Below are 14,062 nucleotides of genomic sequence, written 5' to 3'. Positions count from 1 at the left end.
TAGAGATGACCATAGGGATCTGGTTACTTAGATTCTGGGTATGAGGGCAGCCCTGGTGGCGCAGCGGTTTAGCGCCGCCTGCAGCCCAGGGCGTGATCTGGAGACCCTGGATCGAGTCCCATGTCGGGCTCTCTGCATGGAGCCTGCTTGTGTCTCTGCCTCTCTCTCTCCCTGCATCTCTATGAATAAATAAATAAAATCTTTAAAAAAAAAAAAGATTCTGGGTATGATGTGCATAATGAAATATCATGCAATTGTTGAAATGATGATGCATACCTATACTTATTGACATGGAAAGATACCAGCAATGCTGCTAAATAAAAAAAGCAAGTACAAAATGGCCTGTGTTGTGACTGGGTCAGTGCAAAATTATCTGACCATATCTCTATCTAGTCTTTCAACATCACTGGAAAGATGTTAACTAAAGTGTAAGATATCGTTACTCCTAGGGATGGGATTTGGAGCCATCTTCATTTTCTTCTATTTTTTCTCCATTGTTTCATTGTAAACCCCAAACAAACAAAATATGGGTCTCCTTTCCAGTTACCTGGTGACACATACGGGTATTACTATTTGCCTTCTGACATCTGGGTTTATCTTGGTTTACTTTACAAAATGGCGGGTGTCTCTCGAGCACGGTCAGGAGACACTATATTCCCTTTAATCACAGTATGTTTTCTCTTTAGCTTCCATCTATACTTTATTCCTTGATTTTGAAAGGCACAATTCTAAAATACGGTGTTTTAGTAAAGGGTCATTTCATCTCCATTAGAAACAGTTGGATTTAGAGGGACACTGTGTTTAAGACATAATGCAATTTCCAGAGATAAAGATGATGCAATTAAAAAAAAAACAAAAAACCAGCAATTCTCATCAGAATAACCCAGGTCATTCTGATGGGACTGGGTGGACTTCTAGAGGCTGACATGAACCTCTCCCTACAAATGACATTTAGACAGCAGGGTCATAATATCTTAAAGGAACATGCAGTACCTCATTTGCCAGCGTCCTCCCTGATATTGCAGATAAAAACAAAAGAAGCCAAAGTAAGATGGAAAGGCAGGGAACAGCAGAAAGCCACACATTCCAACTTGTTTAGGAATGACGTTTCCCACAGCCACATGCCAATGGGTAGCTCTCCCGCAAAAGCAGAAATCTGAGGGGTCAGGTGGCGTAATAGCCACTGGCAAATTCTAGGAATACGGTCAGTCAGAGGTCACCCTTAAAAGCACTGAGGTCTCCTTAGATGTCAGAAAGAGTTTAACTTGGACATTTTTCATTTTAAGATAAGAAATTTGAGAAAAATGACATCTTAGTAAATGACATGCGCCCCACGATTTAAATATGCTTTTAATTATGGGTAGACTTTTTAAAGAAAAAAAACCTCCATTTCATATTTATAATTTCTTATTCTACAGCTCTAAGGTAAAATATGCATTAGGTTTGGCTAAGTAGGAGCTACTTTAAACCAGAAGATAAAACACTGTTCCCCTCATTGTGCAGTTATCAAATGTGACTCCAAGTGGGCCATTCCCTGTTGATGTACATCATGGTTTCTCAAGCTCAGCACGACTGATTCTTTGTTGAGGGGGGCTGTTCTCTACCTCGTAGGATGTCTGGCAGGACAGCCTCCCCGTCTCTACCCACTAGGTGTCAGTACCATTTTCTGCCCAGTCAAGACAAGCAACAACGTCCCCAGACATTGCCAAATGTCTCTGGGGGCAACAAAATTACTTCCAATTGAGAATCACTGCTGTGTATAGTTCTTACTTCTCAACCAAAAAAGGATTTTTTTTTTTTTGTATTTTCCACTTTTTTTGGAAGTTTGATAAAACTGTATTTGGTAAGATAGTATTCATCATCTACTATTTATTTATTTATTTATTTATTTATTTATTTATTTTAATTTTCATTTATTTATGAGAGAGAGAGAGAGAGAGAGAGAGAGAGAGAGAGAGGCAGAGACACAGGCAGAGGGAGAAGCAGGCTCCATGCACCGGAAGCCCGAAGTGGGAATCGATCCCAGGTCTCCAGGATCGCGCCCTGGGCCAAAGGCAGGCGCCAAACCTGCTGCGCCACCCAGGGATCCCCATCATCTACTTTTTAATTCAAGAAAGTCTATTCCATGGGATCCCTGGGTGGCGTAGCGGTTTGGCGCCTGCCTTTGGCCCAGGGCGCGATCCTGGAGACCCGGGATCGAGTCCCACATCGGGCTTCTGGTGCATGGAGCCTGCTTCTCCCTTTGCCTGTGTCTCTGCCCCCCCCCTCTCTCTCTGTGACTATCAGAAGGAAGGAAGGAAGGAAGGAAGGAAGGAAGGAAGGAAGGAAGGAAGGAAAGAAAGAAAGGTATCCAAGACAGTTCTTCAAAAACAAACCCACTCCTTTTTTCTCCTTTTTCTTTTTTTTTGGAAAATGAAAACAAAAAACAAATCCTTGACCCCTACCCTCTGATCCCTCCCTCCCCACCCCCCCCACAAAAAAGTTTACAGAGCTACAGTTAACACATGATGTTCACATCTGAAACCATTAACTTTAAACACATAATGGGGGGGATTCACCTACAATAGGATGAAGGAACAGGTGGGGGTGGGGGTGTCTGGAGGACAGAAAGTTGGGGCAAGGACAAGACTGGGGGTGGGGGCAGGGCCCGATCATCTCCATTATCAGTAAAAAATACGTGAATGAAAAAAAAAAAACTCCACCGCCATTGAAATGGCCCCAGTAGGGGGCTTGTCCCTCTGCCCCAGGGGAATAAGAAAGAAAGAAAGAAAGAAAGAAAGAAAGAAAGAAAGAAAGAAAGAAAGAAAGAAAGAAGAGTCTATTCCATTGTCTCTTGTATGTTTAATAAATATTTAATTATTAAGAAGCTATTAGCCTTGTTTGGGAAGCCACAAGGTGGAAGATGCTATTGACAGACACAGTGAGCAAAAAACATATTTTTCTTAAAATCTGTTAAATGATATTATCACGCCATAAAAATTGTGAAGTGACCTATGATATGTGTCTCACAATCCCAGAAATGGCCAAAATCACATAATGTAAATGTTTTAGGCATTACAACCGAGAGCTAACTGGTGTCTATGAAACCATCTAACTAGAAGCAAAGGGCATCTTTAATAAAAACTTGCAGAAATAGAGTGACTGATCGTCCTATCCTGGCTACGATTTTGCTGCCAATAAGTGAAGCAAGCAAGTAACTGTAATAGGTAATTAAGGCCCAGTGAATCTAAGATATGAGAGAATGGGATTAATGGCAAGAGATTATTTAAAACACAGCAACCATAATGCCCAAAGCATTCAACTTACAGGAAAGTATTTCTGAACAACACCAAAATCGATAAAACCGATTATAATCCATACCACCAACGTCAACGTTGAAATGATGATGATAAATGGGACAAAATATCCACTAAACCGGTCAGCCAGTTGCTGAATGGGTGCCTATGGAAATAAAACACCAAGACCATGGGAAATTACAATCCGCTAGGAAATACGCCAGCACAGGCATGGGCGAGCCCTGGGGTTGAGCCCCCTTGTTAATCACGCTGACTAGTCACTCTCTACTTGGCAAAATCGGCCTAATTCTATGAAACTCTTGGAATAACTTCTAAAACGAGGAAGCCAGTCATAATGACTTTTAAATTTCTTCAGTACCTTTGACATCTGAGCCTCTTCTACCAACTTCACGATCTGAGCCAACGTGGTATCGTTGCCCACGTGGGTGGCGGTAACGAGCACAGAGCCATGTGCATTCATGGATCCGGCGATCACTGTGCTCCCGGGTTTCTTCGTGACGGGCATGGCTTCTCCTGGAGGTGGGGACGAGACCTCAGCCGTCAGCGCTCAGGGACCCGGCGATGCCGTGATACCCCCCCCCGGAAGGAACGCGACACACACCACCTCACCTGTGATGAGGGACTCATCGGCCATCGTATTGCCCTCCAGGACTTTCCCATCCACCGGGAACTTTCCCCCGGGGACCACCTTGATGACATCGCCCCGCTGCACCAGCTCCATGGGTACCTGCTCCTCTCTGCAACAAATGCCACTTGTGTTACACCACGGCCGCAAACTGCAGCTCGACCCTCTTGGTTGGCCACCCAGCTGGGCTCTAGACGAAGTGTGGGACTGGTGACACGCTCTGTGCTTCACACTGGGCAGCGGTATCCGGCTCATCTGTTCACGTTCAGGTTGAGTCAGTGTTTAGTGTACGGCTACTAGGGGGCAGGCGCCACGCTGGGCCCTGAGACTGCAGCAGTGAGGACGACAGCGAGTCCCCGGCCTTGGGAATGCTGCTTCTGCAGAAGCAACAGGTGACACACAAGACAGTCCCAGGTATTAAGTGTTGTGATGCAAATAACGTACTGAAGGGCTTCTTTGGGGGTGGGGGGAGAGGGATCACCTGGAAGATGAACTGAGACCTGGATGTCAAGAGGGGCCAGGATACAGGGAAAAGAAAGTTCCGGGGGGGAAAGCCAGCTCATACGGAGGCCGTAAGGCAGGAAGTGAAGCAGGCAGTCCGGATCCCGTTGGGACTTGCGGAGCAGAGTCCGGGCCGTGGGTATAAGGTTTTTACCGGGAAGTGACATCATTTGATCCATATTTTCGAATCATCTCTCTGGCTGCCGCGTGAGAATGGGTGGCAGGGGCAACAACAGAAGCCGGGAGACGGGGGGGGGGGGTGGCTACGTGCGGAAAGAAAAGACTCAGAGGAGCTCTCCATCTGCTGCTGAGACGGAGGCCGGTGTACAGGCACAGCCGGGGGGAGGGGAGACGGAACAGGACCTCCGTTTTGGCAGCTGGCGTCCAGGGCGCATGTCGAGTAGGGGCTGGGAAACAGGCCTGGAGCTGAGGGCACTGGGCAGAGCTGGGGCACGGGCCAGGAGCCGTGCAACATGGGGTGTGCAGCCGGGAGACCTGCGAGGGCAAAGACTGGCTGTTCTAGAACTGAGCCCCGGGGCCGAGGGATGTCTGGAGGCCGAACTGGACAGGGCGGGGGGCCCTGGGGGCACACACTTCACCCCATGCTGTGCCCGGGCTCCGGCATCTCCCCAAAGCTAGGTCACACTTGCAGAGAAAAGAAAACCAACAAGAAGGTTTAAACGGAGAGACTGGGGGGTCAGGGGGGATGCTGGCAAGAGGCCCAAAGGGTTGGGGTTGGCTGCGTGGGGGAAAGGCGACTCGGGGGCCGGTGGAGCCAGCAGCTGGCCGGCTGGGCGGGGCGAGCACATGAGGCCAGGAGGCAGCAGCCCAGGTGCTTCCCCAGGGTGCTGAGTGGGGACCGGAGGGGCTGCATGGGAGGCCATGGGCCAGACGGGACGTGCGGGCCGCAGTGTGTGTGCACCGGGTGCCAGGGGCTCGGCCTGGGACAGATGGATGCATGGATGGGCCGAGGAGAAGGGCGGGCTGGTGGCCCAGCCCACGGAGGTCGCCAGGGGACCGCCACAGGGCCGCCGCCGCACGCAGTACCCCCGGCCTTTGAACGGCGTGACTTTGACCATGCGGGTTCCGTACAGGCCGGTTTGCCAGAAATAAATACAGTACCCTAAATACGTTGTCTCTTCCTGCTGATTTTCTCCGGCTTACTGTATTCTAAGATTACAGTATCTCCGGACACACAAAATAGGTGTCAATCAGCTGTTTATGTCACCGGCACGGCTTCCAGCCAACAGCAGCTTACCAGCCGTTAGGTTTTGGGGGTTGCAGGTGCACCTGGATTCCGACTCTGCCGGGTGAGTGCCCCCACCCCCACCGCTGTCCAAGGGTCACCTGTGTATCACAGGGCAGAGAAGCCAGCACGGGCTACCCCGCACGCTCCCTTCATTCTAGAGACGACGTTCAAACAGCACAAGGACTTCCGGTAAGCTGCCTACCGAGGCGCCGAGGGAAAACGTTCACGGAGTGCGTGCTGGGCACAGCTTTACATTTGTTTTTCTCACTGAATCTTCCAAAGTATATGAGGTAAGTGATATGCACTCCATTTGCGCAAAAACCTGCAGATTTCTTAGAAAGGAGCAAGACTGGACCTACATGCCCATTTCCTTACATGTCACTTGGTATAAGTCTCTAAAACTTGGCAACCAATGGGGTGCCTGGGGGCTCAGTCCGCAGAGCGTCTGCCTTCGGCTCAGGTCGTGACCTCGGGGTCCTGGGATCCAGCCCCTCCCGGGGCTCCCTGCTCACGAGTCCACTTCTCCCTCTCCCTCTGCCTTTGTGAGCTCTCTGCCTCTTGCTTTCTCTCAAATACATAAAATCTTTTTAAAAATATCTTAAAAGACAAACAAAAAACTGGGAATCAAATGTGCAGACATATTTACATCAAAAATTTTTTTAAAAATCGTGCAGGAGCATCTTCTGTAAAATGAGGACTCAAGAGCCCTCCGCACCCACAGTCCAGCTCCGCACCCCATGCTGTATGGCTGTGAGCACACGGCTGTGGCCGTGCGTACAGTGACAGGCTTGGTGCCACGTGTGCACGGTGTGCCCGGGGTCGGGGCCACAGCAGGAGCAGAGCGGACACGACCCTGCCCCGGGGAGCGGAGTCCTCCTCAGGGCACTGGTGACTCCCAGGCAGTGGTGCCATCCTGGCCAAATCCTTCCTACGATGATCCTGTTCCAGGGTTAACTGAGATGATGCGAGTTCAGCACTCAGCACAGCGCTGCCTCGCAGTGAGTGCCCAGCCAGGGTCGTGGCTTGTACTGCTGCCACCTGCCGGGCCTCTGCACAGCTGTGCGGCGTGGGGCTGGGGTTCCAGAAGGACAAAGTGGCACCTTCCTCTCGGAGGCTCACAGCTCAGGCGCCACGAGCGCAGTGGCCACGACACAACGAACAGGGTAGGAAAGGGAGAGCCTTTAAAAGGAAAAGGCGCGGTGCCCTGAAGTCTCGGGTCCGCGGGGCAGATGCCAGGGACTGTGCTGGGGGCTGGGCGGGCGGCACGAGGGCAGGAGTAGGAGTCTCCGCTGCCTGCTGCCGCTCCTTAAAGGGCCCGGGGGTGGAGACGCCCAGGCCCAGGCCCGGGCCCTCCGAGGCCCGTGTCCATGACCCGGAGGCGGTGCCCGTCAGCCCAGGTCCTCACTTGGCAAGACAGGCCGTGCCAGGGGGGCGCCTGGTCACTTGCGGTGGGACTAAGGGCAGAACCTCCTCCCCGCTGTAACCCAGCTGCTGGGTTAGAGGCTCGCTTCCATGCGACTGAAGGGGACCCCGTTGGACATGGGTGCCTTTCTGAGAAAACCTTTGTGGTGCTACTCCCTGACTAATCTAACTTTGAATTTCCCCTTTGATCGGATGGACCATATTTTTCTGAGTCTAGGCAGCTTAACCTAGGGTAAACAGAGCTTTATGGGGGTGGAGGTGGCTCCCTCTGGGGAATTCCCAGCATTTCTTCTTCAGAAGCTTGTATGGGGCACCCAGGGGGCTCAGCGGCTGAGCGGCTGCCTTGGGCTCAGTGACCCTGGGTACCGGGATCAAGTCCCACATTGGGTCCCCGCAGGGAGCCTTCTTCTCCCTCGGTCTGTGTCTCTCTCTCTCTCTGTGTCTCTCATGAATAAATAAATAAAATCTTCAAAATAAAAAAACCCGAAGCCTGTATCTCCCCAAAACTCCCTGTTGTGGGGACACACTGCGCCCTTCCTAGTACTTCTGCTTCAGGAGCTGCTGCCAGTGGCATATCCACCACACCCGTCTCCTGCCTCCCCTCCCTCCTCAGCTAACACAAAGTAGAAAGATAAAGCTGAGAAGAGAACAGCTACTAGCCTAGGTGAAATCTGTAATTGTTTTCCCAACCACGGAAGACTTCAAATGCAGGAGACTGGGGACCAGCTCACGCAGCCCGTGAATGTTAAGCACAAACACGGTGACGTCTTTAACGTTTCATGGTCATTTCAGTCATTCAACTGGTAATCTGAGCACCTGCCACCTGGGTGTCCCAGGGCAGGCAGAGCAAAGGCTTCCAGAGGACGGGGCCCCCAAGTGGAGCCCTCAAGGACAGGCAGCCAGGCAAAGGGGAAGAAGAAAGGTACGGGGCAGACCGGAGAGGCTCCCCTGGGAGCTGCCAGTGGGGTGTGGCCAGGACAAGACAGCGGGATGATGGCAGCACGAGGGCTGAGTCCGAGAGGCAGGCTGGGGCAGATGGCGAGACTCACATGCACACTGGGGACACAGACTTCATCCTGAGGACAGCTGGGAATTGCTGCAGGGTTTCCAGCTACAGAGGAATATGATCCTATCTGTGCTTCTAAGAGATCACTGGTTTGAACGTGGGAAAATATTTAGAAAGAGACCAGGCTGGAAGCAGGTGGCCAATGCAGACCCCATTGCAGTGCCACAGGGGACAGAGCGGTGGCAACAGGAAGGGGCAGTGGATGGGGGCGACCAGAGGTAACCAGCGCCAGGCTGGCCACAGATGCCCCATTGCCCAAGACTTGGGATAGAAAGAAAGGACAGGTGTTCCTGGCAGAGGGACAGAGGGAGGGACAGGCCCAAGTCTCAGTGAACGGAGACAGCTGGGGTGAGACACTCTGTTGGCCCTCCAAAGGCGCCACAGGCCAGCCTACACTAGCAGAAGCCCGACGGCCAGGCCCCAGCACACCTCCCGTTACAGAAGGTCAAGCTCCTCGGCAGGGTGGTGTATGGCCCTGGCCCTGGGAGAGCAGAGTGTGGCCACGGGCCTGTCACCGCCCACAGCCTGGAGCACACGGTCCAGGAAGGGAGGATGGGAACCATCACCCGGTCGGGCAGACAGCAACTGTGCCTCGCAGGCCTCAACTGACGCGCTCCGAGCACACGGCCTGCCCGCGGCAAGGCCAGAATGAACCCTGGTCTTCTGGGCCCTCGCTCGGGGAATGGTGCCGCCACGTGATGATGGTGGTAGTGGGGCCCATAGTATGTCCACAGCCAAACACTAACCGCCCTCTTTGGAAAAGAACTGAGCTGTGACTGGGGTAGCCCCATCGTCCTTGGGCATTTCCAGCAGCTCTGCCTTCCGGCAAAGATGCACGTCTCCTCCTACTTGACTCGACAGAGCAGCCCCTGTGGCTGTGGCCAGTACTCTCAGAAGCACTTTGAAATGAAAGGCAGCGAGGAAACCATGGCTTTGTTCCCAGTCTGGACATTTCTGGATCTCAGAAACCCTCATGTCATTAATTTATAAGGGAGTGTTTAAGTCTTAATTTGTGCAAACGTCCCTATTGCTAAATACGCCTTCCGAGTCAGAATGTGGAAGGGTCATGAGCACGGACCCCAGAACCAGGAGCCTGGGTTGTATCCCTTTCAACACCTGCATGACCTCACGCCAGTTGCTTAGCTTTTTTGATCATCAGTTTCCTCAACTGCAGAATATGGCTAATAACAGTCCTTTCCTCCTAAAGTTTGTTTTCAATTGGATTTAACACAAAGAGGCTAAATAGTGTCTGGCAGACAGTAAATGCTATAAAAGTTCCAGCAATAGCGATAATAATCATTATTGTTTTTAATATCTGCCAACCTTAGGGAGAAGAAAAAACACTTCTCCCATTTGCATTCTTTGGCCAGTGGAAGCCCCGCCTCCCAGCCTGTGCAAATCCTCCAGATCCTGCAACGAAGGTCCAGCGCGCAGTCCGTGCTCTTTGAGGCCTCCCCTGACCGCCTCCAGCCCTCCCCTCTGCATTCTGGGGACACTGCTCACCCATCCCTCTCCTCTGTCGTTCAGAGCACACACACCACGCCGAAGTCCTGCACATGTTGTCATCTGTAGACGCCTCATTAGTTACCTGGCTCCAGAGGGTGGATCTGACCCTGCACGCCTATGCCCATCCCCACAAGGTGTAACAGCATGAATGTGGTCAAGTCTTGAGGTGTATTACACAGATAAACATAAACTGGTCAACAACTCTGGATGACGAGAACCCACCTGAGGATCAAGTTGTCCTCGCCGAGGGTCACAACGGTGGCTTCCGTGGCTTGGAGAGACATGAGTTTGGCAAGGGCTTCTGAGGTTTTGCTCTAGGAAATAACCAGGACGGAGAACAAGAGCTTTCATATGCTGACCCGTGCAAAAGCAGACCAACACTCGCCAGGCTGGCGTCAGAGAGGCTGGAGTTCTAGGAAGCCCCTGCAGAAGGAGGCTGACCCCTTAACACAGCCACGGCCATGTCCAAGGGCTCCTCCGGCACGGAGGATGGAGATGCTACGCACTGCCATCCACGCTCAGCCACGTCATCGCCACACTAAATGCACAACGCCACAAAGTTCTAGGAATCACATTTCAGCTGACAAAATAAAACCAGTTTGCCTATTACTTTTTTTTAAGGTTCAGTCTAATTTCTTTAAGAGCCTGAGTCCTATTCTTTGATAGAATAGGTAAAAATGTGGGTATAATCCAAGGTGTTAAAAATGGCAGGTCCCTAGAAGATGGAAATGTGGATTTTTAGACTAATAAGTCAGTTCCATACAAAGAGGTGGTGTGAACGCTGGCCTGAAACCCAGGGTTCTTTCTATTACACAATGCGCCTCAACAAAGGTTTCAATAATTAACCAGATTAGCTGGGATTTCAGGAGTAGCAACCAGTTGGGAGATTAGTGATCAGAACACCTAATTATACGTAGGCTTCACATTTCTTTAAGTCCTTCTCTAGCCTGCGTATACCTGGTGCTCTAAACAAGGTGTTCGGGTGAATGAAGGTCTCTATTACCGAGGAAACAGTTTTTCACCCGAAGCCGCAGTTACCTTTGCTATGTGTTCCAGCCACCGCCCCAGGGCAATGAACACAAAGAGCATGGGGGGGGTGTCGAAGAAGGTCACAGGGCTCCTCTCCGCGCTCTCAGCCACGGCCACCACCAGGATGACGAGCGAGTAGGTGTAGGCGATGCTCGTGGCCAGCACGATGAGCACGTCCATGTTGGCCGCCCTGTGCCTCAGAGACCTGTAGGCCTGGACGTAGAAGTACCACCCGCCAAGGAGCTGGAAGACAGGTGGAGAGAGCACAGCTCCACAAGGGTGCCCAGCAGTCCCACGAGCAACCAGAGACCCAGAGGCCCCTCGCGGCTGCAAACGCCTGGATGGTACTTTCTCCTCGGTGAGGCTCACACAGGAAATGTGTTTCCCGATGCACAAGACCAGTGACCATAGGAACGGAGGGTCAGGGTCCTGCAGGACCTTTAAAACTCAGAGCACATAACCTGAATGTCCATCAACAGAGAAGGTGGCAATGGGGACACAAACCATGGTTGATTTATCCTGTGGGCAGTGCGATCTAGTCCTGAAAAGTAACGCGCTAGATCTAGGAACCGCTGGCATGAAAAATGCCCTGTAATGCACGGTTAAGTGAAAAAGCCAGTTAGAAATCAATTTATCTGGTATGATCTCATTCCAGTTAAAAAATAAAAAGTCTAGGTGTCCGTATTATGTGAGCACGTACACACACACACATGCACACACACAAACAAGGGTGTATTTTCTCTGCATAGATGAAGGTCTGTAACATGCACGTCCAGCTAGTAATAATACGAAGGTAATCCTGGGGAACGGTATGATTCCAGTGAAACGATATCTTTCCCTTTGCTTCTATTTCAGCGTGGTTTGAACTGTCGACAATAAATATACACCACATTTGTAATTAAAAAGAAAATACAGGAAAAAGCAAATCCAGCCTACAAATAACTGCCCTCAGATAAACTAAACATTCTAACGTTAAGTCCAGAGTTTTATCTTTTACCCTAAAACAGAGGGAGAAACACAGCTAGCTCCTGACTATCATCCCTAAAGTGGCAGTCCCACGGTGCTTGCTGCTCCCGGGCGTTTGATCACCAACAGCCCACTGTGAACGTGACAGTGACACCAGGTCCCTTGACATCCCCCCCCGCCCCCCCCCCCCGCCAGTCTTAAGACAGGAAAGAAAGCCCCTGCGGGGCAGCTGCGATAAAGCCAGGCTGGAGGGCTGTGTCTGGCCCGAGAGGGCAGAGGTTTGCCTCTTTCTGATACGCACCTGGACAAAGGTACACAGGATGAAGAAGATGAGATTCAGAATGGACAGTCCTGGAATGACGTTGTGGTCCAGGACCATGGACTCGTGGGGCGTGCTGCTGGGCACCAACATGTAGATCATCAGACCCATCACAGGGATGCCGAACACCAGGCTGCACAGAAAAGACTTCTTCCACCTGCAGAGCAAAGCAGTGACCCCGACCTCTTAGCCCTCACCTTTCTGGGACAGACAAGCAGGGGTGTGAAATGCAAGGAAGGTCCTCTCCTGACACCAGCCGCCTGAGAGATCGCCCATGGGTTTAATGTCGTAGGGACCCCCAGACAGCCCGCCTGCCTGAGGCTGACCCCCTGCCTCCTGTCTGGGGGGGAGGCAACCGAGGCCCAGGGCAGAGCTCCGCCCCAAAGAGGTTGAACATCTGGGTCCACAGGGCCACCTACAGCTCTTTTTTCAAAATAAAATCTTTGGCATCCCAGGAAAAAACAAATAAAAGCAAAACTGTATTAGCCTGAACTTCCTTTGACACCTGTGATTTTTGAACTATTACTTAACACAGTGTGAGGACTGGAAAGCCGTCTTGATGAACCGCAAGGTTTGAAGTGGGGCTGATGGGTGACAGCTGTGGTCTCGTGTCCGCGTCCGCGGGACCCCCACCACGCGTCGTGGAAGCTCTAGCGCGCCTCCACTGGGGTCTGCAAGACGCAGTCTTCCACTCCCAGGAGGGCCCGGGGCCCCGAGGATCAGCCCCTCGCTAGCTTCCCAGAGTGCCCCTCCAGTCAGTCCCGGCCTGCTCCAGGCATGCTGACCGGAGCAACACAGGGGTCCCCGAGGGCCACCCGCCTCCATGCCCCAGAACACCCTCTTTGCACCCCTGCCCCAGCCTCCCGGGCCCAGGTCACGGGCCCTGCTGGCGGCTTCCCAGGTGCCCCGAGCCCACAGGATCCGCTGCCCACCTACAGGCCCTCCAAGGCGGGGATGGGCTGCCGTTGGTCCCCCGCACCTGGCAGAGTGCCGGGCCAATGCCGGCGCCCTGCTGTGTGCTGAACCCCTGCAACAATGAACGAGCTCAGGCCTCCTGCTTCCTAGGCCGACGGCTGTGGTTCCTGCCCTCAGAGCCACCTCTAGACCCCATTCAAGGAAAGGCCACTCTCTTCCTCCCAACTCCAGTTGGCCCCCGGCCAGAGGTGGCCATTTCCATGAAAATCAGCAGAGATGAAATGAAATTGGAAATTTAGTTCCTGTCATAATAACTGCTCAGTAGCTGGCGGCCACTGTACTGAGCAGTGCGGACCTAGAGCACTGCTGACATCGCAGGAGACGCGGAGGGCTGGCTCACGGGGGCAGCACAGACGTCTCCCAAGTGGAGGGTGCCGCAGGACGCCCACGAGCACGGAGCCTGTCAGGCCCAGCGAAGGGGACACCCACAGGAGCCCCGCGTGTCTCTCGGTCTCTTCTGTTCTACCTACTGCTTTATTTCCACCTTGTGATCCAAGTGATGCGCGCTGGGGTTTCTCTGGGCCGGGGAAGCATGAAAGCCGATTTCCTTATTATTAAAAAAGAAAGAAGTGAGAAACAAGGGGAAAGCACTTGGTTAAAACATGCGTTGGCAGAGAGCATTTTACATCTTTTGAAATTAGCAAGTTAATAAAAAACTGCCTCAAAAGACTGTATTGGTTTCTCGGCAATGGCTTCTGCACCCAAATCACACTGCAAACCCTGTCAGAGGTCCAGCCCCATCTGCACTCAGGGACGGCGCCGTCCCCAAGGGGATGGCCTTACATGGCGACTCCCGTTTGTTCTGAGGGCAAAGGCGGCAGGTTCTGGGAGAGACTTCAACATGCCCCGAGGCTCATCGATGGCTTTGGCGGGCCGGACCCCCTGAAATCCCCACGCGTGCCCCTCCCCTCACCGCGCCCTCACGCAGACCTCACACGGGGAGCGCAGTGTCCGCCACAGAGCGTGGCGGGGAGCAGAGGCCGGAGCCTGTGGCAACTGCTCTGATTTTCCAACCGAGAAACGACTGGACTCTCCCATGAGGAAGCCGGCCTAGCAGAGGGGTCAGACTCAGGGTAACCCACTACCTGCATCCTTTGGTCTGTGGATA

The 14,062-nt window shown here is 52.4% G+C and overlaps 1 protein-coding gene across 8 annotated transcripts in view; it reads right to left on the bottom strand.

Annotated features, from left to right (window-relative positions):
- Window positions 1-14,062, bottom strand: part of ATP7B (ATPase copper transporting beta) — a 65,536-nt gene that overhangs the window by 9,462 nt on the left and 42,012 nt on the right. For 6 of the 8 annotated variants that reach the window (XM_055335856.1, XM_055335852.1, XM_055335855.1 and 3 more), the window contains 7 exons: window positions 13,425-13,501; window positions 11,962-12,136; window positions 10,704-10,937; window positions 9,888-9,979; window positions 3,906-4,033; window positions 3,655-3,809; window positions 3,307-3,441 (listed from right to left, as the gene is read on the bottom strand). In XM_055335856.1, coding sequence (XP_055191831.1) covers window positions 3,307-3,441; window positions 3,655-3,809; window positions 3,906-4,033; window positions 9,888-9,979; window positions 10,704-10,937; window positions 11,962-12,136; window positions 13,425-13,501 — 996 coding nt within the window. The remainder of the gene's footprint in view (window positions 1-3,306; window positions 3,442-3,654; window positions 3,810-3,905; window positions 4,034-9,887; window positions 9,980-10,703; window positions 10,938-11,961; window positions 12,137-13,424; window positions 13,502-14,062) is intronic. The other 2 variants (XM_055335851.1, XM_055335853.1) reach the window with 2 other exon arrangements.

Source organism: Nyctereutes procyonoides, unplaced genomic scaffold, assembly GCF_905146905.1.
Source record: "Nyctereutes procyonoides isolate TBG_1078 unplaced genomic scaffold, NYPRO_anot_genome, whole genome shotgun sequence".
In the NCBI taxonomy this organism is placed as follows: domain Eukaryota; kingdom Metazoa; phylum Chordata; class Mammalia; order Carnivora; family Canidae; genus Nyctereutes; species Nyctereutes procyonoides.
The sequence above is the reverse complement of the archived record's forward strand: the minus strand, read 5'-3'. Positions and strand labels throughout refer to the sequence as shown.